The sequence below is a fragment of the Bombina bombina genome, chromosome 1 (assembly GCF_027579735.1).
Source record: "Bombina bombina isolate aBomBom1 chromosome 1, aBomBom1.pri, whole genome shotgun sequence".
NCBI lineage: Eukaryota > Metazoa > Chordata > Amphibia > Anura > Bombinatoridae > Bombina > Bombina bombina.
The window spans coordinates 1,382,612,683-1,382,640,294 of NC_069499.1; the positions used below are offsets into that span (position 1 = coordinate 1,382,612,683).

Here is a 27,612-nt window from a genome sequence, read left to right on the forward strand (position 1 = left end):
TGCACTCCCTAGTGTCCAAAAAAGACCTAACGGATAACTTTGAAAAGCTGTGGGAGAAGATAGATTCCATACACACATCAGTGACATCCAGTCTTGCTGAAATTAAATCTGATCTCACAGACATGGGAAACAGAATCGACATATTGGAAGACCAAAAAGATGTGATGGTGGAAAATGTAGATGAAATAACTCAAACTGTCTCTAACCAACAACAGCTCCTACAGGACATGCAGGATAAGATGGAGGATTTAGAGAACAGGAGCAGAAGAAACAATATTAGGTTAAAAGGAATCCCAGAAGATGTCACAAATCAAAACATTCCAGCATATATTGCACAACTCTTCAACCAAATAACAGGCTCACCCCCTGAGTACACATTCCACGTGGAGAGAGCACACAGAGCTCTCAAAGCTAAAACAAAAAATGGAATACCCCCAAGAGATGTAATAGTTAAATTGACATTCTTTCCTGATAAAGAAAAAATACTGCAAGCTTCTAGGAAAAACCCTACCTTTAAATTTCAGGGAAACATAATACAATTTTTCCAAGATCTGAGTCTACGCACCCTACAGCGCAGAGGCTCATTGAGACCACTAACTACCATCTTACGCAAACAGCAAATCCTTTACAGGTGGGGATTCCCCTTTGTCTTAAGCATCCTCAAGGACTCTAAAACCATAAATATTAAAAACCAAGAGGATATCCCGGAGGTATGTGACTTACTGGGCTTGGAGCCACCGACCCTCCCGGAACAAGATTTACCACCACCACGGAAGGAACCCTCAGGGAGCTCTAAAACCCAAATGACCTGGCAGAAGGTCAATAATAAGAGGCAAAAAACCAGTGAACTCAGAGATAAAATATCGTGAACTCTTTCCTTTTCTTTTCTTGAGTTCCCTCTCATACAACCAGAGACTTGGAGAAGGGGGTAACCACAAGGATTCTTCATAGACAGGAGACCTGAACACTTGAGCACCATTGACCACTCTAAGGAACTGACCCCCACCAGCTATCTGATCTACATGAGACTAACACCATATCATGGACAGATATTATTCTTCCATCACTTCTCCCAGCTGGTTGGGAGGTAGACGCACTTTGCGATTACTCTCGCCCTACTAATATTTCAGAGAAGTGGACAGATACCCCCCACTACCTAAGGTTGAGTGGCTATCACACAACCTTTAAGATGCCCCCGAGCACTGTTAAGTTGTCCCATTGTTAGGGACCAGTTAGATATTGACTGTTTAATATGTTGTTATTTAACCTTTGCTCTTCTTTCTCCCCCTCTCAGCGATCCCTCCGAAATAAAGGCTCATAAACTACAATCCGCCACAATGGACCAGACTTCCTGGGGTAAGATAAATCATTGTCTAGAACACATGTACTTGCATAGCCCACCAATCACACACATGCAATCCTACACAAACACCTATGAATAACAGAATCAGACTGATATCTCACAATGTTCGGGGCCTCAATACTGATATTAAGCGAAGGATGGCAATGAATCAGTATAAGGCACTGAATGCCAATATAGTATTCCTGCAAGAAACACACTTTCTTAAAGACAGCCCCCCGAAATACTGGACAAAGCAATTCACCACACACTATCACGCCACAGCACCCAAGAAGACTCGAGGGGTGTCTATCCTGATACATTCTTCGGTAGGGTTCCATCATGACAGCACACTGGCCGACCCTGAAGGTAGATATTTAATAGTGAGGGGACACATCCTGGACAGTGAGGTCACCCTATGTAACGTATATGCACCCAATGATAACCAGCATACATTTTTTGCCACTGTGGCCCGACTCTTGACAGGTTGGTCACAAACTAAGATTATACTAGCAGGAGACTTCAACATAACTATGACCCCTATTCAAACCCCACACATCAAAACACTGACTCCTAAACACCACAGACACAACCGCATTATCAAAGACATACAAGACTCATTTGCACCACACACTCTTAGGGACACATGGAACACACTATATGGTACTACCACAGACACTACCTTTTATTCAGCTGCACATGACTCCTATACTAGACTAGATCTACACAAGCCAGATACTGCTGCCCATGTTACGAAGTTCGAGCATACACGCTTGCGTGTGGTCAGACCATTCCATAATCTCGGCTGACCTAGAGGGATTAAGGGATATTAATAGAACCAGGACTTGGACATATGACGCCACCTTGCTGAGATCCAACCAAGACCATAATGACATACTTCGTGCCATGACTGAATATTGGACTATTAACACAGACTCCACCACTAATCCTATGTACTCTTGGGCTGCTCATAAAGCAGTGCTCAGAGGTTTATTAATCCAACTCAAAGCTCAACATACCAAGAAATATAGAACCCACATAGCACAATTACACAAAGATATTGAAGTATTGGAGAGACAGCACAAATTGACCAAGAGTACAGCAGCGCTACGAGACCTACAAGACAGGAAACAATCACTAGCTACACTATTAAATACACAAGCAGCAAGGGCGGCGCAGCGACTTAAATCACAATACTTTATCTATGCGAACAAACCAGACAGATTCATGGCACATAGGATTAGGGAGAGATGTAAAGCGTCAGCGATACCCTCAATAGAAACAGAGGGGGGCACTCTGACCTCCCATCCCCAGGAGATAGTTGATACCTTTGCAAACTTCTATGGCAAACTCTATGACGGAGAAAAGGTGACTCACAACGCGGAGACAATGACCCTAACTGGAAAATTCTTAAATGACTGCAGACTAACATCGCTTACAATAGAACAAAGGGACACCCTTGATGCCCAGATAACTCCTGCGGAGATCCTAGGGGCCATTAAAGATTTAAAACCGGGGAAAGCAGCAGGACCCGACGGTCTCCCGGGAGAGTATTATAAACTTTTTAAAAGCACACTTGTCCCTCACTTAACTAAGTTTTGTAATTTTATCCTGGAGGGTAATTCCATCCCCCAGGAATTACTAGATGCAAAAATAGTAGTCATCCCCAAGCCAGATAAGGACCATAAAAAATGCAGAAACTATCGCCCCATATCTTTAATCAATCAGGATCTTAAGATCTTTACAAAAATTTTAGCTAACCGCCTTAAACCGATCTTGCCATCTCTAATCCACCCTGACCAAGTGGGATTTATACAACATAGAGAAGCCCCAGATAACATCAGACGAGTGATTAACTTGGTCCACTACTTAGAAAAAACGCGAACGCCTTCTCTGGTCCTATCACTGGATGCGGAGAAGGCGTTTGATAGAATAGACTGGAAATATATGTTTGCAGTCATGGAGGGGATGGGCTTCGGGGACACTTTTCTGTCCGCTCTGCGGGCTATTTACTCCAACCCACGGGCCCAGGTGACTTCGGGGGGGTATAGATCCAACTCCTTCCCCATACTGAACGGGACAAGACAGGGGTGCCCTTTGTCACCCCTGTTGTTCGCCCTCTGTATTGAGCCACTGGCGGCCAAGATTCGGGCCCACCCGGACATATCGGGAGTTCAGACAGCCCACTCCGCAAATAAAGAGATTTTGTATTCAGACGACATCTTGCTTACCATCACTAAGCCGCTCATATCACTTCCTAATCTACATTTGTTACTGGGTGAATTCTCAAATATATCGGGATACAAAATAAATATGGAGAAAAGCGAACTCCTCCCAGTGGCCATTCCCCCACACACACGGAAAATAATAGAACTCAATTTTGAGTTTCGGTGGGCTCCCAAAACAATAAGATGTTTAGGTATCAATCTCCCGGTTCAGATGCAACTATTGTATAAATACAACTATACTCCACTCCTCAACCAATTTAGAAAAGACCTGACAGGGTGGCGGATGTGTGGCTTTTCCTGGATGGGAAGAGTAGCGCTGATCAAAATGAACATGCTCCCACGCATATTATACCTTTTTCGGGCCCTCCCTATCAAATTGGTCAAAACAGATATTGTTAAACTACAGGCTGATATATTGGCTTTTATTAGAGGGCCAAAATCAGCCAGAATAGCAAAACAAGTGGTCTGTAGGAGTAGAGCGGCGGGGGGAGTGGGAGCCCCAGATCTCTTAGAATACTATAAAGCCGCCAGACTAGCCCAAGACTCCTGCCTCATGAGAAGGTCGGAAGAGGCCACCTGGGTATTCCTGGAGATGGAACTAGGGGGATGGGAGGAAAGAGACTCGATTCTATGGGACGCACAATCCACTCACCCAACTAAGACATATACCAAAACATACACTACGGACCTGACTATAAAGACTTGGACACAGACACTTAAAAGAGCAGACTTGTTCCCGGAATTCTCTTTAATGACACCAATTAGATGCCTCTTATCAGGAGACTCCCGCAGACTAGTGACCAAATGGGAAAACAAGGGGCTTTACAGAGTAGCGGATGTAATACAGGGGGGACAATTACTTCCTTTTACCCAGCTGCAGACCAAACTGACTCCTATAAAGCTCCACTGGTACCTATATCTCCAGTTACGTTCCTCCTTACACTTATCCCTGAAAAACTCAAAAAAGGGACAAAATACGGTGTTAGAGACCTATGGCACAAGCCTCACAAGAACCAAACACAATATCTCTAAAATATACATAACACTACAAACACCTCCAAACAGATCTAAATCCATGATAATGGCAAACTGGGAGAAAGACTTGAACATCAGCAAGGAAGTACAGGAATGGGAGGAACTATTCCAAAGGGCTGATAAAGGATTAATTAGTATGGATCTGAAGGAAAATGTCACAAAGACTCTATTTAGATGGTACTTAACCCCAGTGAGGACGGCCCATATACAGCCACACAGCAGCAACTTATGCTATAGAGGGTGCGGAGAATTAGGATCCTATAAACACATGTGGTGGGAGTGTAGGGAAATACAGGGGACATGGCAAAAACTCTCTGCCCTCATTAGCCAACTACTAGAAGAAGAAGTTACACTCACTATCCAACAAGCATTACTACACGACAACATAGATAGATTCCACAGATACATCAACACATTCATCAGGATTCTGTGCACGGTGACAAGGGTATGCATTGCAAAATACTGGAAGATAGGATCACCACCATGGTTAGAAGTATACAATAAAATATGCCACACCTACACTATGTATGAATATGCAACAGACACATTAAACAATAGGGCCTCCTTTCAGAAGACATGGTACTACTGGATCAGCAATGCAACACTCCCCAGAGGAGAACGAGCCGACCGACTTAACCCCTAGAGGTTGAATTTGAATATCTTCCGCAGGCCTTGGGGGATCGCTGGGAGGGGGGGGACTCTATCTCCCCCTCCTCTTCTCTTTTCCCCCCCCTAACCTTTTCTGAAACCATTATGTTTGAAAAGAGTTTTTGAGGAAAACTACATACCTTAATCTGAATGTTTACTTGATTATTTAGAAAGTTTAGAATTTATCAACCTTGTTTTTTTTGTTTTTTTTTTGTTTTTTTTTTGCTGCCCTATTACTGAGCAACAAACACATATGTTGATGATTATTCTGTAACAATCAATCTGGAACAACCCCCAGGGTACAAAGACTCAACTTGGATGATTTTGAATATTGATACAGTGTTCCAGACCCCTCTGCACACAAAGATAGATCTCTTTGGGACTATGAAAGGTATTGGGATGTGGGGGAAGAGGGTGGAGAACACTGCTTGGGCACATTGGGATCATCTACTGTTATCTTGATGATTATGTTTCTGGAGAAATGGTTGATCAATCTTTGTATTGTAAGTAAACAAGAATTATGTTACCAGTAAAAAATTTTAAACATAAATAAACATTCCAATTTATTTGTATTAGCTAATTAGTTTTGTTCTCTTTGTATCCTTTGTTGAAAAGTATACCTAGGTAGGCTCAGAAGCTGCTGGTTGGTGGCTGCACACATATGCTTCTTGTCATTGGCTTTCGTCCAGCACTATTGCTCCTTCAACAAAGGATACCAAGAGAATTAAGCAAATTAGAAAATAGATTTTTTTTTTAATTGTATGCTCTGAATTAATATAGAGCATACAAGGTTTTGTGTCCCTTTAAGTTCTATAGGATAAATAATACCACCTCATAAGTAAATTTGTATGTTCACTGAGTGGTAAAAGACAGTTTATATAATAAGAGAGACCCTTATTTATAGATTACAAGATACATAGAGTTGCATAAGTAGTTAAATGTCTACAGATTTCTTGAATAAGGGAGAAGTATAAGTGTTTAAAAGTATAAAACAGATATACTGGTAGGAGGTCTATTTCCTACATATAAAAAGGACTAAAAAAGGAAAACACGGTCAGGACAAAATAAATTAGAGATACTTAAGTATATAGACGATTTTTTTTTGTGCTACAAAGATCATATACCTACAAAGTCTTGTACACCATTGGATTCTCTAAAGTTGGTACATGATGATTACATTTAGATGTCCAACATATATCCCCAATTATTCCAGCCATACTTAAAGGGACAGTCTAGTCAAAATTAAACTTTTAAGAATCAAATAGGGCATTTCATTTTAAACAACTTTCCAATAAACTTTTATAATCAAATTTGCTTTGTTCTCTTGGTATTTAGTTGAAAGCTAAACCTAGGTAGGCTCATATGCCAATTTCTAAGCGCTAGTTCATGTGTGCCATATCGATAATATGTTCACTCCCGTGTTGTTACCCAGTAGTTAGTACTGATTGGCTAAAATGAAAGCCTGTCAAAATAAATCATATAAAGGGCAGTCTGCTGAGGCTTAGATTCAAGGTTATCGCATAGGTAAAAAGTAAACGAATAGAACTGTGTTGGTTATGCAAAACTAGGGACTTATCTATCTTTAAAGCTTTGAGGTGCATGCATTCAAATTTTTTTCTAATCTATAATACTATGAAGGCTGCAGAATATGCCTCGGTCCCTTTTTTTTGGATTAATTTTTATTAAAGTTTTAACATGAGAAAAAAATAAAATAAATGTACACATACGTTAGACATTACAATGAAACCGAAAGACGTGTACAATATCAGAATCCATTCATTAAAGTTTAAATAAAAAAAATAAAAAAAGGTACAGACGTAACGTTAGACATCACAGTGAAATCAGAATATATGTAACATAATTCCCACTATGAAAATTAAAATCTGTAAGTTCAAGAGTTCTCTCACAAACTTTGAACAGGATTGATCTAATCAACAAATTAGTTCTACATCTCTATATGAAGAGAAGAAAAAGAAAAAATGTGTGGTTTACTAAGGGGTAAGAAGAAAAACCGATTATTCAAAATGCTTTAACTGGATATTCCTGGTAACAATAAGTTTAACTAAATAGTTTAACTATAGCAGCCAAAGCAAAAACAGAAAGTACTAGAGGAAAATGGGCTACCATATCTTCAGGGTATAATAATGTTAACAATAGACTAAATGAGTGACAACACATGAAAATTGGACTACTCCGAAGTCCCTCCTCAGGGCAAGATGGAAAAAAAACAAAAACAAAACACATGACAACCCCCTATAAAGTCCCATATCTACATCATAGCCATATTTTAAGGTAGAGGTCACCAAATTGCCAGTATTATGTTGTCCACTATATACCTGAATAACATGACTTATGAAGTAGTAGGCTTTCTGACTCTTTGCTTTTTACCCCAGTCCACCCCCCTGACATTGTCTCCAGAGTTACCAGCTCATGCAATTTAATTATTTGTTGCAAATACTGTATTTTCTATAGATTCAATGTGTGTTAAGATGCTTAGAACGTGGCTCCACCTAGGGCCCTTAGGGTGACGTCAATTCCTGGCAATAGCCCATTTAATTTCCATAAACAGATTAATACATAAATTGAGGACATGAGGAGGTAGTCTAGAGAACATATGAAAAAACTGTGGGCGCCCTACAATTTTAATACCAAATTTCATACAGTAGAAGAAAGCTCTAGACCAGAGACGTTAAATTTTCAGACATTCCCACCACATGTATACAGCTGTCCCTAAAGTGCTTTTTTGGTGGAAAGAAGCGTGAAATTCTAAGAGCTATCTGAAGCTTCAAATCGAAGAGATCTTTCCCATTGTCTTATATATGGAGTTTTATAAAAGAACGGTGGTTACATTACATCAATATAAGAAAGAATATCCTTGGTACAGGTGCGCCGGCTGACCATCATCTTTCCCAATTAGTCTCCTGCCCTAGCGGTGTAATTAGAAATGATTTTAAAGAAACTCTTCAATCTTAGAAATTTGAAGCTAAATAATGGTGAAGGAGAAAAGTGAGTTTGGAAATGTGCTAAGGTTAGTATGGAATCATTAATAAACAAGTTGTTTACCGATTCAATCCCATATCCTGCCCATGTGCCAGGATGCGAGTCTGGAAGAGCCATTAATAAACCAGTAATGGAATGAATCGGGGATGGATGAGGAGAGACCCCCTGTAGATGGCAGATCTTATCCCAAAATTTAAAGGGATATTAAACCCACATTTTTTCTGTCATGATTCAGATAGAGCATGCAATTTTAAGCAACTTTCTAATTTACTCCTATCTTTCTTCGTTCTCTTTGTATCTTTATTTGAAAAAGTAGGAATGTAAGCTAAGGAGCCAGCCCATTTTTGGTACAGAACCCTGGCTAGTGCTTGCTGATTGGTGGCTACATTTAGCCACCAATAAGTAAGTGAAACCCGGGTACTTTAGCAAAAATGGTAAAAAGCCACGGTAAGCGCTCCGATTTTCAAACTGCCGCCCCTGTGGGCAGGTCCTACTCACTGACTGCTCACGCTGAGCTGGTGTAACAGCCTCAGCGATCCCCACAGAAACACACATCGCTCTCTTGGATCCGGTGTCGAGGAAACACAGGAGACTCCACCAACCTCACAAAGAAACAAGCAAGATAATCCAAATCCTCGCACTTAGAAGTAGACAATAAAATGGGCTTTATTTAGTGCTCAATAAAATCCAAAAAAGACAAACAGAAGGTCAAACGCGTTTCGTATGCTGTATCTTTTTCAATTATCTGTATACTGCAAAGATCCATACCCCTATTTAAAGGGTGTAGACACACCTATGTCTATTACGTGTACTGTGCAAACCTATAGGAACACCTGACAAATTTTAGACAAGAAATATATATTATCTTATGACTTTACATATATACAATTTGGCAAAAATAGCAATAGATTCCTGGATTGGAAACAATGTTACAATTTGCTAAATCCTGTTTCTGGCAATACATTTGAATGAATGGAACAAAAAAAAAATATATACAAAAAGGAAATACAGGTAGAAAACAAATTTTTTCTCATATTGTTCCTTATGTTTTTATTTGTTATTTTTTTTCTATTTTCTGCTTTAATTTTTTTATATTTTTATGTACACACAGGGGAATTGAATTCATCTTAAACTCGTCATTATAATATCGCTTGACACATATATACTGAACTCAAAGGACAATCTTGCAACAACTGTCCTACTAGTGTACAAAATTATATTCCGTTTCCCTATTAGAAGAATTGTTCAGAAATACAGAGCTATGTGTACAATATATTGAATTTTTAAACTGCTTCTCGTAAATATACATACAAAACAAACAAGAAGATAGAGATATAGTACACACACACACGCATACAGTATGTATGCATAGCATGAGCCGACCCATTTTTGGTTGAGAACCTGGGTTATGCTTGCTTATTGATAGGTAAATGTAAGCCTCCAATAAGCAAGCGCTATCCATGGTGCTGAACCTAAAATGGGCTGGCTGCTAAGATTTACATTCCCACTTTTAAAATAAAGATAACAAGAGAACGAAAAAAAGTTAATAGGAGTAAATTAGAAAGTGGATTAAAATTTCATGCTCTATCTGAATCATTAAAGAAAACATTTGGGTTCAGTGTCCCTTTAAAATTGCATGCTCTATCTGAATAATGAAAGTTTAATTTTGACTTTAGTGTCCCTTTAAGGTTGGTGATAAGGATATAAATTTTCAGAAATATCAGATTTTCTGATGTAACAGAATCCAGATAAGGTCTCGGAGACTTTAGAAAAGATTGAGCCTTGCTTTAGTAATGACCATTTACTATTAGATATACAGTGACAGCAAAAGTCCAGCGCACCCGGCAGCAATGAGACTCAACAATTTGATATGCCTTGATATATACCTTTTATTCTATTACATGTAGATCACAGGGCTAGACAAAGCCAAATATGCCTGATGGCCAAACAGTCCAACACGCTAAAAGAAAGACAGCATATGACAGGCAGCAGTTAGGGAAAAGAGATAATGGTCAGACGCGTTTCCTTATGTTGTTACATAGCAATCCTCAGTGACCATGCCTGTTACCCACAATTCATTGCCTTTTATACACACCTGTGGTGAAACCTTTAGCACTTTGAAAAACCTAATTAGTGAATAGCCAATGAAAAAGGGGGAAATGGAAATGTGAGAACAGGAGATCACTGTGGTAACAGTGCAACAAACATTTACAAGTGTATTGTCCAAAATGTCTAATAACTAATTAAATATACAGCAAAACAAAGCACTACTCCTATCTGCAAAATAGGTATAATTAATTTAAAAGTGTAATAACTTATACAGGCGTATAAGCATCTGATTTTGCAAAAAATATATATATTTATTAAATAGAGCAGTGCCCCATTAATTAGTGGGATAATGAAAAAATACTAAAGTGTATAAATTAATGCAAAAAGCTGGATTTAGTGAAAAGAGGATATTATAAAAATAATAAAAGTGAATAGAAATTAAAAATCAATAGGTACTAAGAACTCATTGATCTACAAATAGTCTTACATCCCAATCAAAATTTAACCCTGTCGGCACTCTGGTGCCCAGCTGAAAAATCCAATAAACTTCTCTTTTGCTGAGAATAGTGCCTCTATTCCCACCTCTTGGGTGTCTAGGGATTAATTGAATAGCTTGGAATGTTAACAATGAACTGTCTGAGTTGTGATATCGTTTGAAATGTAATGAAATGGGGGTGGTTGACTCTGGATCCTCAATTGAGCGTAAATGCTCAAGAAAACGATCCTTTAGAGACAATATGCTCCCTAAGGTTTGGGCCCTGCGAGATACAAAACATACACCCTCTTTGACTATATCCACCAGGGTGTCATCAGTGGTCAAGATTGGGAGTGCCTTTCTGATTATATCGCAGATTTTGCCATATTCCATGCTATATGAAGTAATGAATTTTAATTGTTTAGACCTATCTCTATTCTTAGATCTACCAGACACAAGAAGATCTTTTCTATCAAGTAAATCAATATCCCGTTTTGTTTGTTGTAAATGATTAGGAGAATACCCTCTCTTGGCTAACCTTTCAGTTAGTTCATTAGACGTCATCAGGACGTCTAGCAAGAAAGTGGGTGTGTATACTACGTGAAGAGCGTCACGTGATCGGATTTGACACGCTGCTGTGTCTGAGCGCTTCCCTGGTTGCGAGTGGTTGATTCTCCATCATCTTTTGGGTAAGCTGCACGGATCATTCTGTGTGTCACATTATATTTACATGGTTGATGAACATCTGAGTGTTATTTGAGTGATAATATAAGTCGTAGTACACCCTGAAGAGTTATTGAACTTGAATCTTGTTGAGGATGTAAACTACTATCAGAGACATTTGTAACCATACTTGAACGCTATATAATTAAAGCAATACACACCACAATTAAGATTTACATTGCTTGCAGTATCGTATTAAGCCACTATATACCTTTTCTTTCAAATTAAAGATTTTTTCAGCTTGATATGGCAGCAGGGGGTTATGTCTTACAGCAATTTGCTGAAGATGTCAGTGATACTGAGGATCTTTTTAGTTCTGATACTATGGAACAGGAGGCTAACTCTAACTTAGATATCCTATTTTTCAAAATGGATACTTTGCTAAAAAATGATACAAGAATTGAGATGGATATCAAAAGTTTTCAGATGTACAAGAAGGCTCAGCGTATTCCACGTGGCCTACGTATTAGAAAATTTCCCTCCTTCCAGGTATCAGATCAGTCTTTCATTGATAAATGGAACCTTATTCTCACAGAATGCTCTTTAGCACTTATTGATCTACTGATTGAGTATAAGAAATCTTTGCGCCAAGAATTAAGTAATGAAAAACAGAAATTACAATCTTTTTTACGTCCTCTCAGTGATAACCCAGACTTTGCCAAGTATGATACTAAATTGCAGAAAGTTATCACTGAGTTTAAAAACAATCTTTGGAATTTCAAGAAACAAAAGATTATGAGAGACAAACATGATTATGAGGAAAATAAAGTGTATAAATGGACTGTAACCAATACTAGACGGAGATATAGAAGCACCTATAGAGGTCGAGGGTCTGAAAATAATAAAAAAGTGAGATTTGCTGATACTGACACTGAATACGACTATGATTCCTCTGATATTGAAACATCTGGCGAGATTGCCTCAGGCACAGAGGAAGTTACATCTTTTGCACTTGAATCTCATACAGTGTCACAGTCAAAAAACGGGAAGAGCCATCCACAATCCACTGTACGCCGAAAAAAATACGCAGAGGGGGAAGAGGAAAATCGTACAAGTCCAAGCCAGGACCAAGTACCCAAGCCCAGGCGTTACCCTCAGAGGAGGAGAGCAACACTATTCCAGAAATATGCATGAACATTGAGAATGTTATTAACCTGTCTTCTTTTGTTCTATCTAGGACACAAATTGAGGTTTTGTCTTTGGGTCTTTGTTTCTCCCCCACCACACATTTCAATCTTTTCAACACTGTTGTTGATCTTAATAAATTTGTGAGGTTGCTTGTTCTCAAGAAACATTTCTTGGGAGTGACCAACACTGCACAGGATGAAGTGGTTAGGGGGAAGCCAGCACCCATTCGAAGTGGTTTTGATTTTTCAGAGGTTTGTTCTGTTTTAGACCTTATGGATTTGGATAGAGATAATCAGGAATGTAACCCACTTGATATTGGGGATACTCAGGATATCACTAAACTAAAATGTAAATCTAAATTTTATCCAGTAAAATCTAGATCCAATTCCATAGAGGTCTTTCAGAAAACAGTGGAAATGGAATTGAAAAAAACTCAGTTTATGTGAATTTGAAAAAAGACATCACAGGGATAATCTATCTAAGGCACAATTTCTATCTATTCAGGAATTAAAAAATAATCAGGAGCTTGTTATTCGCAACTCTGACAAAGGTGGCAAGGTAGTGGTCCTCAATCGCCAGGACTACTTGGATGAGGCTTATAGACAGCTATTGGATGACTCCGTGTATGAGAAACTTAAAAATAACCCTGTGTTCTTTTACAAATCGGCTCTTAAGACTATTTTGGAGCAGGCATTAAAATATGATATTATTCAACAAGCCAATTTTGATTTTCTATACACTGAGCACCCGGTATCTGCCATTTTTCACTATCTTCCAAAAGTCCACAAGCATCCTACACGCCCACCTGGCAGACCCATTGTGGCAGGGATAGGCTCTTTAAATGAGCCTCTTTCCCAATTGATTGATGGTTACTTGCAGCCCTTGGTCTTGAGTCTTATGAGCTACATTAGAGACACGTCTGATGTAATCACTCAAATTGAAAGCCTAGTTTGGCAAGATGGTTTCATTTTTGTAACTATCGACGTTGTCTCTTTGTATACTTGTATACCTCATGACAAGGGCAGCCAGGCAATTCGGTTCTTTCTGGACACATTTTCCACATATGATGTTGCTTTGAAGCGATTCATTGAGGTCTCCATTGAATATTTGTTGACCCACAATTATTTTCTGTTTGAGGGGGATTTCTATCTCCAGAGGCGTGGGACAGCAATGGGGGCAAAGTTTGCCCCTTCCTATGCCAACCTTTATTTGGGTTGGTGGGAGCTGTCCCATGTCTATGGAGATGGGAATCCCTACAGAGAGTTTATACATTATTTTGGTCGTTACATAGACGACATTTTGTTAATTTGGAAGGGTCCTGCAGACCTACTTGAATCGTTTCTTGCGTATTTACAGAACAATGATCTGAATTTAAGGTTCACCATGGAAAGTAATGAACATTCAATTTCCTTTTTGGACATTGAGTTACATTCGAATCTTCAGACTTCGTGTATTGACATCGAATTGTTCCGTAAATCCACATCTGGAAACACCATTCTAAATGCAAAATCATGTCATCCTAAGCACACCATACAATCTATTCCCAAGAGCCAGTACTTAAGGGTGAAGCGTAATTGTACCAACCAATTGAGTTATGAAAAACACTCTAATGAACTAACTGAAAGGTTAGCCAAGATAGGGTATTCTCCTAATCATTTACAACAAACAAAACGGGATATTGATTTACTTGATAGAAAAGATCTTCTTGTGTCTGGTAGATCTAAGAATAGAGATAGGTCTAAACAATTAAAATTCATTACTTCATATAGCATGGAATATGGCAAAATCTGCGATATAATCAGAAAGGCACTCCCAATCTTGACCACTGATGACACCCTGGTGGATATAGTCAAAGAGGGTGTATGTTTTGTATCTCGCAGGGCCCAAACCTTAGGGAGCATATTGTCTCCTTCCATGTTGCCTAGGCAACAGTCACACAGGAATTGGCTTTCTATTAAACCTGGTTTCTTTAAATGTGGCAGTACGAGATGCAAGTCATGTGCCTATGCTACTTTTGGCACAAGCTTTGAATCAAGCAATAGCCACAAGATTTTTGAAATTTGTGAGCACATGACATGTAATTCGTGCTATGTCATATATCTTTTGACCTGCAGGGGGTGTCTTAGGCAGTACGTGGGACAAACGACACGTGCGCTAAAGGATCGTTTTCTTGAGCATTTACGCTCAATTGAGGATCCAGAGTCAACCACCCCCATTTCATTACATTTCAAACGATATCACAACTCAGACAGTTCATTGTTAACATTCCAAGCTATTCAATTAATCCCTAGACACCCAAGAGGTGGGAATAGAGGCACTATTCTCAGCAAAAGAGAAGTTTATTGGATTTTTCAGCTGGGCACCAGAGTGCCGACAGGGTTAAATTTTGATTGGGATGTAAGACTATTTGTAGATCAATGAGTTCTTAGTACCTATTGATTTTTAATTTCTATTCACTTTTATTATTTTTATAATATCCTCTTTTCACTAAATCCAGCTTTTTGCATTAATTTATACACTTTAGTATTTTTTCATTATCCCACTAATTAATGGGGCACTGCTCTATTTAATAAATATATATATTTTTTGCAAAATCAGATGCTTATACGCCTGTATAAGTTATTACACTTTTAAATTAATTATACCTATTTTGCAGATAGGAGTAGTGCTTTGTTTTGCTGTATATTTAATTAGTTATTAGACATTTTGGACAATACACTTGTAAATGTTTGTTGCACTGTTACCACAGTGATCTCCTGTTCTCACATTTCCATTTCCCCCTTTTTCATTGGCTATTCACTAATTAGGTTTTTCAAAGTGCTAAAGGTTTCACCACAGGTGTGTATAAAAGGCAATGAATTGTGGGTAACAGGCATGGTCACTGAGGATTGCTATGTAACAACATAAGGAAACGCGTCTGACCATTATCTCTTTTCCCTAACTGCTGCCTGTCATATGCTGTCTTTCTTTTAGCGTGTTGGACTGTTTGGCCATCAGGCATATTTGGCTTTGTCTAGCCCTGTGATCTACATGTAATAGAATAAAAGGTATATATCAAGGCATATCAAATTGTTGAGTCTCATTGCTGCCGGGTGCGCTGGACTTTTGCTGTCACTGTGTTACTTTGGTGGGCGTGGATGGAGCGCTCCTTTTTCCTTTGCACCGGAGCAGATGAGTGATTGTACACACGTCATCAGGACGTCTAGCAAGAAAGTGGGTGTGTATACTACGTGAAGAGCGTCACGTGATCGGATTTGACACGCTGCTGTGTCTGAGCGCTTCCCTGGTTGCGAGTGGTACTATTAGATATAGTGGTGCCCACGGCTATAATATTAGCTAATCTGGAAGCCTTATGATACGCTATTAGGTTGGATGCCTCTTTCCTTTTGAACGTATATTTTTTTTTTTTTTTTTTTTAAATCTGTATACGGCTGAATCCACTGATTTATTAATGCAAAGTGTGCCTAACCTTGGGCAAGTCCGACAATACATTCCTCTCACTTCTTTTGCCAAGGCACACTTACAAAAAAAATAAAAAAAAAGGAGATAAATGTGCTAGTTTTAGTTGAATTTCCTAGAATCCGCCTAAGCATTACACCCAGTTACCAATTTATCATTTTTATACGCCTTTGGAGAACGCAGTTCTACAAATACGTGCATTATAGTTCTCTATAGGTACTGCAGAGAACAGCATTAGAATTCATTATGTCTTTGAGCTCATGTCATGTTCACATCTATTTCTGATGGAGCAGTTTCTGATTCTAGCAGGTCGATCTTTGTCTAGATACACATGCCAAATATAGAATGCAAAATTGTCCCACAAAGAACGGAAATTGTATTAAAAGGGACAGTCTACACCAGAATTTTTATTGTTTTAAAAGATAGATAATCCCTTTATTACCCATTTCCCAGTTTTGCATAACTAACACATTTATAATAATATACTTTTAACCTCTGTGATTATCTTGTATCTAAGCCTCTGCAAACTGCCCCTTTTTTCCAGTTCTTTTGACAGACTTGCAGTCTAGCCAATCAGTGCCTGCTCCAAGATAACTTCTCGTGCACGAGCACAGTGTTATCTATATGAAATACGTGAACTAACACCCTCTAGTGGTGAAAAACTTAAAATGCAATCTGAAAGAGGTGGGCTTCAAGGTCTAAGAAATTAGCATATGAACCTCCTAGGTTAAGCTTTCAACTAAGAAAACCAAGAGAACAAAGCAAAATTGGTGATAAAAGTAAATTGGAAAATTGTTTAAAATTACATACTCCATCTGAATCATGAAAGTTTATTTTGGCCTAGACTGTCCCTTTAACTATTTTAATGTGCTACGGTTACATAGGGTCATTATTATAACAAAGCTAAAGTAAAAATGTATTTTGGTAAAACACCAAAAGGAATGCGCAAAGTTGTCCCATATAAAACACAAATGTAATAGATTACTTGAAGAGGGCAAAAAAAAAAAAACAACTATGTAAAGAAAACACGGGGTTTGAAATGATAAATCGGGAGAACTGTGTTTTTTTTAAGTGGAGAAATTAGTCATAATCCGCCCAGATCGCCTTCCAAACAGCGCAAATTAATACATTTGGGCGCACCTCTCCAAAGGCGGACTGCAGAGATCTCAGAAGAGAATACTAAGGAGAATTCTCGTAGCCCTTGATAAATCTAACCCTTAATATATATTTAGTAGAGTTCAACAGCCATGATAAATATAATCTAGACTGCCAACTAGAGAAATCAGCTTGTATATTTTTTTATGATTTTTTTCACAATTGGGCTTCAAGCATTTTTTTTTTTGAGATTCAAATACACAAATAAATTTAATTTAGTTGATTGTATCAAAAAGGGGGAGATGGACTAAAATTCCTGCATCTCCTTAACCAACTAAATGAAATATTTTGGATTTATCTAGATTAACCAAACCAGATAGTTATTTGAGCAAAGCACAGAGAAAGTTAGTTTAGATAAAAAGCATAGGACATTGTCTGAGAAAAGAGTAGATTTATAAGAAGTAACACCTAATGCATTCCCTCTAATGTCTTTCTTAGTACAAACTTTAGCAGCTAGAATTTCTATTGTCATAACAAAGTTGGTAAGAGGGGTCACCCCTGCCTAACGCCAATATTTAATTAAAACAAATCCAATAATTAAGTTACCTTTACCACTAACTGATGGGTATTTATATAAAAAGATACTTATTTTTAATAAAGGAAAACCACATTTTTGATCATTCATTTAAAAAAAGGGTTTAAAATTAATCTAAGGCCTTGTGTTTCACCGGTTCTCTATAATTATTTAGGAATCCAAAAAACATTCCAAAAAAAGATCAGTGCACATGCTGAAAAGAAAAATTACAGCTATTGTATGAAAATAATAACCAGCAAGTCTTTTGACCTCTAATGTATACATAAATCAGTTTACAGGGACACTGCACACACATAATTAAAAAAGCTCTGCAAAAATACTTTGGTATGTTTTATTTGTTGCTGTTTTTTATTTGTATTTTTAAACCAAAGATATGTCACATGCCTAAGTTTACCTGATGGACACCTCCGGGGCGGACATAAGCAGCATGCATTCTTGCACCGGAGACCCGCTCATAAAACTCAAACATCTGAAAGCAAAAAACAGATACGTCATGTGTATTAGTTACATTTTTTTTTTTGCAATTTCAGGAAAATATGGGTGTTGAAAAATGTTTAAGTGCAGTGCCCATTTAAATTAAACCCACTGGTCACCACAAACCTTTTCTCTTTCCTCGAACATCCAGAAAAAGGGGGTCATGGCTCCAATATCAAGGGCATGAGTAGTCACGGCCATAATGTGATTAAGAATTCGAGTAAGTTCTCCAAAAAGTACTAGGAAGAATAAGTAGGTCATTAACATGGACACTGAAGCAGGTTCTCAGAAAAAACAAGCAAATCACGATGATCATTGGAAATCACAGTTCACAGAAATGGGTTATGATATATCCAATAAGATAAAGCAGATCTGAAAACAAAATTACGGATTTGATAATAAATTAAAATGCTGTTTATAGGTAGAAAGTAACATGCAAAAAACAGGGAACAGTAGGAAATGGTTACTATAGGGTATATGAATAATAAACCAAAACAACAAATACAACTTTTCTAGAGTCTACACAGCTTGTTGCCTGTAGCAATGTTTCTTAAAGGGTCATAAAGTTATTGCCTACCATAACAGTTTTAAAAAAGGGACACTCAAGTCAAAATTAAACTTTTATGATTCAGATATAGCATGCAATTTTAAACAACTTTCCAAATGTACTTCCATAAGTAGAATGTGCACAGTCTTTTTATATTTACACTTTGAGATGCCAGCTCCTACTGAGAATGTGCAGGAATTCACAGAATATATGTATATGCATCTGTGATTGGCTGACGGCTTTTACATGATGCAGGGGGAGTGAAAATAGACATAACTTTGAAATTTTTTTTTTTTTTTTTAAATCTACTACTCATTTGAAGTTCAGACTAAGCGCTATTGCATTGTCTTTTTTTTTCACACATTTGTTGATTATGTAAAACTACTGTATTTACTGGTCCTTTAAAGGGACACTCAAGTCAAAATTAAACTTTTATGATTGAGATAGAGCAACTATTTTAAACAAGTGTCTAATTAGACTTCCATTAAAGGGACACTCAATCAAAATTAAACTTTCATCATTCAGATAGAGCATGCCATTTAAAACAACTTTCCAATTTACTTCCATTAATTAAATGTGCACAGTCTTTTTATATTTAAACTTTGAGTCACCAGCTCCTACTGGGCATGTGCAAGAATAAGTGTGTATGCATTAGTGAATGGCTGTCACATGGTACATGTATGCATTTGTGATTGGCTGATGGCTGTCACATGGTACAGGGGGAGTGGAAATAGACATAACTTTTATAATTGTCAGAAAAATAAATCTACTACTTATTTGAAGTTCAGAATAAGTGTTATTGCATTGTCTTGTTATCCTGCATTTGTTGATTATGCAAATCTACTGTGTTGACTGGTCCTTTAACTAAATGTGCAGTCTTTTTATATCTACACTTTCTCTCTACACTTACCTACCGAGCATGTGCAAAAATTCACAGAACACACACACACACTTGCCTGATAGCTGTCACATGATGCAGTTGGAATAGATATAACTGCAATTTATCAGAAAAAAAATCTACTACTTATTTGAAGTTCAGACAATGTTTTTTTGTTAATTATGCAAATGTACTGTATTTACTGGTCTTTTAAGCAACTCAGAAATATAATAAATAAATAAAAATCTTTACAAAAACGGGCATATTTTACACAACCCTAGCACCAATCTCAGATGAAGTCACTAGCAATAGGAGAACCTAAAAGGTGGTAATCTCTGTAGAGTCAAAAACAGGTAAGGGTATATATTTTTTTCAATTTAAATAGCTTTTAGAGGTTAAAAAAAGAGAGAGAATATCAATATGTATGTAAATAAAGTAAGTCAAAGCTGTATAATATGTTCAATTTTAATATTATAAGATATTACCTCTAATCCACTGAGCTCTAAGGGGAGGATGGATATTAAGGAGCTTTTCCACAGCCAAGGAATATGCTTGCTCATTGCACATCATTGAGACATAGTCCAAACGGTCAAAATAAGGTAATGCCTTGGGGAAGACAGTTAAAATGAGAAAAAAGCAGCTAGAAGCTCAACAATTATAAAACACATTCTAATGCTCTGTGGAAAATATGGTCTCTAGCACATCCATCGAAAAAAAAAACAAAAAAAAAAAACAATGTTCATAAAACAGAAATAAATAGGCTGCCTGCTATACCATTATACTAATTAACATATGCAAACCTAAATGTTTATAAGCATTTGTTTCATTTCATCAATGAATCTGAGGGGCTTCTACTTCAACTGATTCTTTTACAGTAAATCATCATGTGTACCTGGAGGTAGGTCTTGTACTCAATAAGTTTCTCAGTGCCCCGATGAAGAAGTCCAATGTGAGGATCACAACGTTTTACAGACTCTCCACTGAGCTCCAAGACGAGGCGCAGCACTCCATGAGCGGCTGGATGCTGAGGACCAAAATTTATAGTCAGGTTGGAGACCTCTTTCTCTGCTGGCGGGTCCTTGTCTGTTCAGAACAAGAAAAGAAAAAAATCAAATTAAAAAGGGACATAAAACAAGTTGGGATAGAGACAAAATATAATATGTACTTTAATTACTTACCTGCAACGTTATACTGCAGTGCCTTGCCATTAACCCTTTCTTTTTAGTTTCTAAAATTGTAAAGCTCTAACTCCCCCACACATTTCCTTCTATGGCTGTATCTATATCTATTGTTGCTTTTGGTAGAATACAAAAATGCATAGGGATTATCTGCTGAAGCATGCCTAGCAGCTGTGAACTCAGTTGAAATACAATGCCTGTGTCTAAACACTGATAGGGGGTTGGAGCACAGTGCTCCAGACAGCATGGCTTTTTAAAGTATTTTTGCTTATTTTTGAAAATTATTTTAAAAATACTTGCCAACAATTTTTAAACAATTTTTTTGTGCAAACTATTTTTTACTTAATTAGCCCTTTTAGGATATGCACAGATCTCAACCTGTTTTATGGCACTTTAAAAAGTAATTTGTTTAGGCTACAGGCTGGCCCAGAGGCAGAACTTTTCTTCACTTTCTGCAATGAGATTTTTTTAGTGAAAATTTTTCTGCAGGTCATTTTTAAATAAAATTAAATTTTAAGTTAGGCAGTTACACTAAGGCACCAGTTCAATTGCAATGCATTGGTTAACTAAAGAATAAAGCATTTTTTTAACAATTTATAATATAATGCAGTAGTTGAAAATTGCATTGCAAATTAGCTGCATACAAAAAAAGAAATTGTAAAATGTCTCTTGAATACATTTGTTTCCTTTTCTCTTGGTCTAACATAGAAATGTAGTAATAAAAAAGATTCAATGCTCATACAGACGTCTTACATTTAGAACAAACAGCTTTGCAGACTGGGAAAGGCTAGGGGGCAGGTTTGGATAAATCTCTTAGAGCAAGTCAACAATAAATGCACTGATGCATATTAGACTGTTCACTTCAAACAGCAGTTTGCTCTGGATGCACTGTGATAAGGAAAACTTACACAGTGCAGCCAGAGCACAGCTCTGTTTAACTGTGTAGTGCTGCTCCACATTAGACAGTTCTCTTTAAAGTGCTAAAAGTTCTTGCATGTGTTATGTTCTTTCTGCAGACATGCTGCATTTTCTGCAAAGACATCTCAGATCATAGTATGTTCTGCCTTGGGGCAGGCTGGGATAGATTATCAGCTTACTACAAGCATAGGTTACTTTACTTCCGTGCTTAAAGGGATACTAAACCCACATTTTTTCTTTAATGGCTTTAGATAGAGCAGGGGTGGGCAGACATTTGTAAGGCAAGGGCTACCTCTAATTTTATTCCAAGTGACGTGGTCACCTAACTAAAAAAAACAAAAAAAACACCACCAGTTTATTGAAAAAACACAAACAGTATTTTTGCCATGAATAGGACCTGCTGGCTGAAAATGGTACTTTTGCCACAAATAGGACCTGCTGGCTGAAAATGGTATTTTTTAAACAAATACAATAGCTTTAAAAAATCAGTTGCGCTCTTTAAGAAATACAGCCGCACTGTCTTTAGATACTGCGAGAGCTCTCTCATTACGTCATGCTGGGACCGTCAAGCAACCTTATCTGTGTACCGCGCCTGCGTATGATAAGTAGTCTCACAATCAAGACGGCTCGAGACTCATACTACAAAGTAATTTTATTGGCTGGAAGCCATGTCAGGTTGATTAGGGGGCAGGTCCGGTAAATAAAGCTGGGGCAGCGAGTTCAGCTACAGCCACGTCGCGCATGCTGAAGTACAGTGCCCATATCGCCGTCATAGCCAATTTTAAAAGTCTGCATAAGAGAACAATCTCACACATCTATGGTGGCAAGGCTCCTCACTCAGAATGTAGATTATATCTAGAATTCTAGATTCTGAGTTAAGAGCCTCGCCGCCATAGATGTGAGAGAAATCTTTCTCTTACTATGCAGACTTTTGAAATCTTACAGGCGGTCACCTCAAAATTCACTGGTAGACTTCGATCTACTTCTTGCCCACCCCTGAGATAGAGCATGCAATTTTAAGGAACTTTCTAATTTAATCCTATTATCAATTTTCTTCGTTCTCTTGCTATCTTTATTTGAAAAAGCAGAAATGTAAGGTTAAGAGCCGGACCATTTTTGGTTCAGAACCAGGGTAGCACTTGCTGATTAGTTGCTACACTTAGCCACCAATCAGCAAGCGCTACCCAGGTTCTGAACCAAAAATGGGCCGGCTCTTAACCTTACATGTCTGCTTTTTCAAATAAAGATAGCAAGAGAACGAAGAAAATTGATAATAGAAGGTAATTAATAAGTTGCTTAAAATTGCATGCTCTATGTGAATCAAAGGAAAAAATGTGAGTTTAGTATCTTTAAACTCAAGTCAAATTTGTCTACACTGTGGTCACTTGTTGTGATACATTTATAACACAGTTTGCTTCTTTCTGTACAGACCAGTGTAGCCATTTATCCATGAATAAGATCCCTTTTTTGACTTTGCTTAAGAGAAATCTGTAAATACACAGAACATTCAGCCATGAAGGAAGTGACTATCCAACTCACCATTCCAGGGGGCAGGGACCCACTTCTCTGTAATGCTGCTGGGATACATTACAGCCCCTGCATACTGTTCTGCCCATTCTACATCTGGCTGCCATTGCTTTCCTCTGTAGGTCAAAAAACAAAATATATAACTATTTTACTAAAAACATTCAGACAGAATTAACACTTTTTAAAATTGGTGTAAAAACATTGAAACAACAACAACAACAACATTTGTGAAAAGTATTCTATACATATTAAAAGCAAGACATATAATGAAGAAAGTTATTTTAACGTATTGGTTGCGACTGCCAAAACCAAAAATGCATATACTAAAGGAATAGTGTACTTAAGTCTCTCTTCTTTAATTTGCTTACAATGATCCATTTTGCCTGCTGGAGTGTATTAAATTGCTTAGAATGTGTCCTTTGCATTTATATCAGCATTGAAATATATGATTTTGCCTGTGGCATTCCCTATCTATACTGAAAGTTTCTATACTTAAGTATTGGCCACAGAAAAGCAGTGTAAACATAACCAGCGGAAGAAATTGCACTCCCAGTGGGAGCTAGGAGAGATAAGTAATAAAATGTTCATTTTCAATTGTTTAAACGTATGTGTACAGAAAGTGATAAAATAAGGAGATCTGATTTCATTGCAAGCTCAACACATTTTGATGGGTTATGGTTTCAAAGAACAAAAACAGCATTTTTTATATACAAAAAGTAAACCTAAAGATGCAATTTCTCAGATTTGATACTCTGCAGCTGGAAACGCATTATGGAAAAAATTGTTTTACAGACAGTACACTGTCCATCAGAGCATTGTATGATGAAGTCTGCCTATGATCTTAAAGCAATAATTTGGGAAACTGAAAAAAAAATGTTAAATGGATTTGAAACAACATTTTTCTTTCATGATTCAGACAGAGCAGGTAATGTAAGCTTAGGAGCCGGAACATTTTTGGTCCAGCACCTGGGTAGCGCTTGCTGATTGCTGGCTACATTTAGACACCAATCAGAAAGAGCCATCTAGGGTGCTGAACCAAAAATGGGCTGGCTTTTAAGCTTACATTCCAGCTTTCTCTAATAAAGATACCAAGAGAACAAAGAAAAATTAATAATAGGAGTAAATTGCAAGCAGCAAGATTTGCAGAGTCTCTAAAGCTAAGAGCAGTGTCATGATAATGGGATGTTGACATGACACAGGATTTACCACCTTTGAAGGGAATTTCTAGCATAGGTACTGTGATCTAATTATTAATCATTCATTGATAAACAATATTTAAAGGGCATGAAACTCAATTTTTTTCTTTCATGATTGAATTAAAGCATGCAATTTTAAACAGGTTTCTAATCTACTTTTATTATCAAATGTGCTTAATTTTCTTGGTATCATTTGTTGAAAGAGCAGCAATGCACTACTGGGAGCTAGTTGATCACATCATGTAAGCCAATGACAAGGGGCATAAATGAGCAACCACCAATTAGCAGCTTGCTCCCAATAGTGCACTTCTGCAACAATGGATACACAGATAACAATGCAAATCTGATAATAGAAGTAAATGGGAAAGTTGCGCGCTCTATCTGAATAATAAAAGAAAGGTTATGTCCTTTACCGTTTCTTTAAATGAGGAGAAGGTACACAGCAGAAATGGATTAGGAGAGCAATTATATGATGATATTTTTTTGTAACAATCAAGCACTGTGCATCTGAATAAATTAGCACAAGTGGAAAAAAAAAAACTTTCTAAAAGGTGACATTTGAAAAACATTATATAACACACAGCTAAGGCGCTTTTAAAAATCACAAATTGCCTTTTTAGGGATAAAGTCTTGTGTACACTAGGGCTGCACGATTAATCGCTGCGGTTTTAAAACCGTGAGAGTATGCAATTTTTAGCCCCGCCCCATTTGACGTCACCTATGAAGTACAGGAGGGCCGCCGACTTGCCGTGCCCGCCTTGCGACATTGAGCCGACTTAACAGGAAGCGCTGTGGCTGATGTGGGTTACAGGGAGGGAGGTGCGCTGTGGCTGATGCGGGTTACAGGGAGGGGGGCCGACTTACCGGAGAGCGCTGTGGCTGATGCGGGTTACAGGGAGGGGGGCCGACTTACCGGGGAGCACTGTGGCTGAGGCGGGTTACAGGGAGGGGGGCAGGCTTACCGGGGAGCGCTGTGGCTGATGCAGGTTACAGGGAGTGGGGCCGACTTCCCGGGGAGCGCTGTGGCTGATGCGGGTTACAGGGAGGGGGGCCGACTTACCTGGGAGCGCTGTGGCTGATGCGGGTTACAGGGAGGGGGGCCGACTTACCTGGGAAAGCGCTGTGGCTGATGCGGGTTACAGGGAGGGGGCCGACTTACCTGGGAAAGCGCTGTGGCTGATGCGGGTTACAGGGAGGGGGTTGCACTGTGGCTGATGCGGGTTACAGGGAGGGGGGTGCGCTGTGGCTGATGCGGGTTACAGGGAGGGGGGTGCGCTGGGACTTATTTGGGTACGGGGCTGATGGTGGTTACAGGCGGCGGTGCTTATGATGTTGAAGAGGGTGCTTATTGGGGGGTTACAGTGGGAGCTGATGGGACTTATGCAGGTTACAGAGGGGGGCTTATGGGGGTTACAGGGTGTGTGGGGTTACAGTGGGAGCTGATGGGGCTTATGTAGGTTACAAAGGGGGGCTTATGGGGGTTACAGGGGGTGCTGACGTGAAAATCACGATTGCGATTCCCCCCCATATCGCCAAGCCCTAGTGTACACACTGCCAATATAATAAATAATTTATATATTACACATTTGAGTTCACCGCAGCAAGATATATTACTTCTTCAGAGACCTGAATTGATCATATGACCTAATGAAGGGTGAACTGACCTTTGGGACAGGCCAGCCAGCCAGCATCAGATGCGCTTTAGATAATGTTGAACACTGTACTCAAGTAACATTTGACACTTGGGAGACATTCTGCATTTAAAGGGATATGAAACCCAATAAATGTAAACACCAATCAGCAAGTGCTACCCAGGATACTGAACCATAAATGGTCTGCCTCCTAAGCTTACAGTTCTGCTTTTTCAAATAAAGATAGCAAGAGAACAAAGAAAAATGGACAACAGGAGTAAATTAGAAAGTTGCTTAAAACTGCATGCTCTATCTGAATCATAAAATATTTTTTTTGCTTTCAAATCCCTACATAATCCATCCAACTTGATTAGGGGTTGTTACAAGTAGTGTTCAAAAAAAGAATTGCTCTTGACTGACTATAACCCTCACCAGGCTGTCTATAAAAACACTATGCCAGGTGTTGCCAAATTTGTTTGAAATTTAGGAATTACTCACAATACTGTGGGCCAGTCCAATAATTATTGGGAGCTAGGTTGTCATTTTATATTTTAGTGTATTTAGAATCTGAGCTGTCATGCCTCCCAGGATTTGAAAGAATTATACCAGTATAGGAATCAATAATAATAGTGAGGTAGTCATGCAATAATAAGTTTTCTCTGATATAGTTAAATCCTTTTTAAGATTTTTCTTGGATTATAATTGCAACAGACACATTACAGGTTATAGAAATGTTATTGTACAAGCTATTTTAGTATATGTTAAAATGCAATAAGAGAATGGGTTTTCAAACTTATGTAACTTGCAAAAACTAGGTCTGTCACTTGAGCGATATGATCACTAAAACATCACCTATAAGATGTAAACCTAGCCTGGGCAAACATGGACATTTTAAGAATTTGGAGATGTATCATAAAGTATTGAACAATATTTACTACTTCACTGTAAGCCTTGCACCATAACCATTTTTTTAATTCCAGACGTCACGTCTCTTGCACTTCACACTCTGGTCTGCGGGTCAATCATTCTCTTTATAAAACCATTACACGCGTACTAGAGTACCAGCTGCTCTCACCTGACGGGCTGGGGCAACCTCAGCCAGCTGCCGGACAAGAGACCTGAAGGTGCCCGCAGTCTCCCTAATGCTCTGAGCGCCGCCATCTTCACAGACAGGGCAGACAAACTGACAGCTGGGAACTTCCGGTACGTCTAATCTGCTTCGCTTACTTAGATAGTGCGGTGAAATTAGCGGACATCTTGACTATTGGAAATGGGCAATGACGTATTTCCTGTAGTCACTTTGTATTTAAGAGCTTTAAAAGACATCTTTAATTTGGGTACGAACTCTGCACAAGGTTAGATTCAGATACGGAAAATGTGGTGAAATAAACACATGAGGGTTTGAACGCACTATAAATTAAAGTGACATTAAACACTAAATCGATGCTAAATACAATAATTCATTTAAAGAATAGTCTAAATCAACTAGA

At 38.3% G+C, this 27,612-nt stretch overlaps 1 protein-coding gene across 1 annotated transcript in view; it reads right to left on the reverse strand.

Annotated features, from left to right (window-relative positions):
* The window catches only part of NDUFS2 (NADH:ubiquinone oxidoreductase core subunit S2), a gene marked incomplete in the record, with an annotated part of 194,137 nt that extends 166,782 nt beyond the window's left edge, over nt 1-27,355 (reverse strand). Inside the window, 6 exon segments of the mRNA XM_053704481.1 lie at nt 18,169-18,243; nt 18,375-18,487; nt 20,158-20,278; nt 20,565-20,755; nt 23,308-23,411; nt 27,198-27,355. Coding sequence (XP_053560456.1) covers nt 18,169-18,243; nt 18,375-18,487; nt 20,158-20,278; nt 20,565-20,755; nt 23,308-23,411; nt 27,198-27,283 — 690 coding nt within the window.
* Nucleotides 27,356-27,612: the final 257 nt, after the last annotated feature.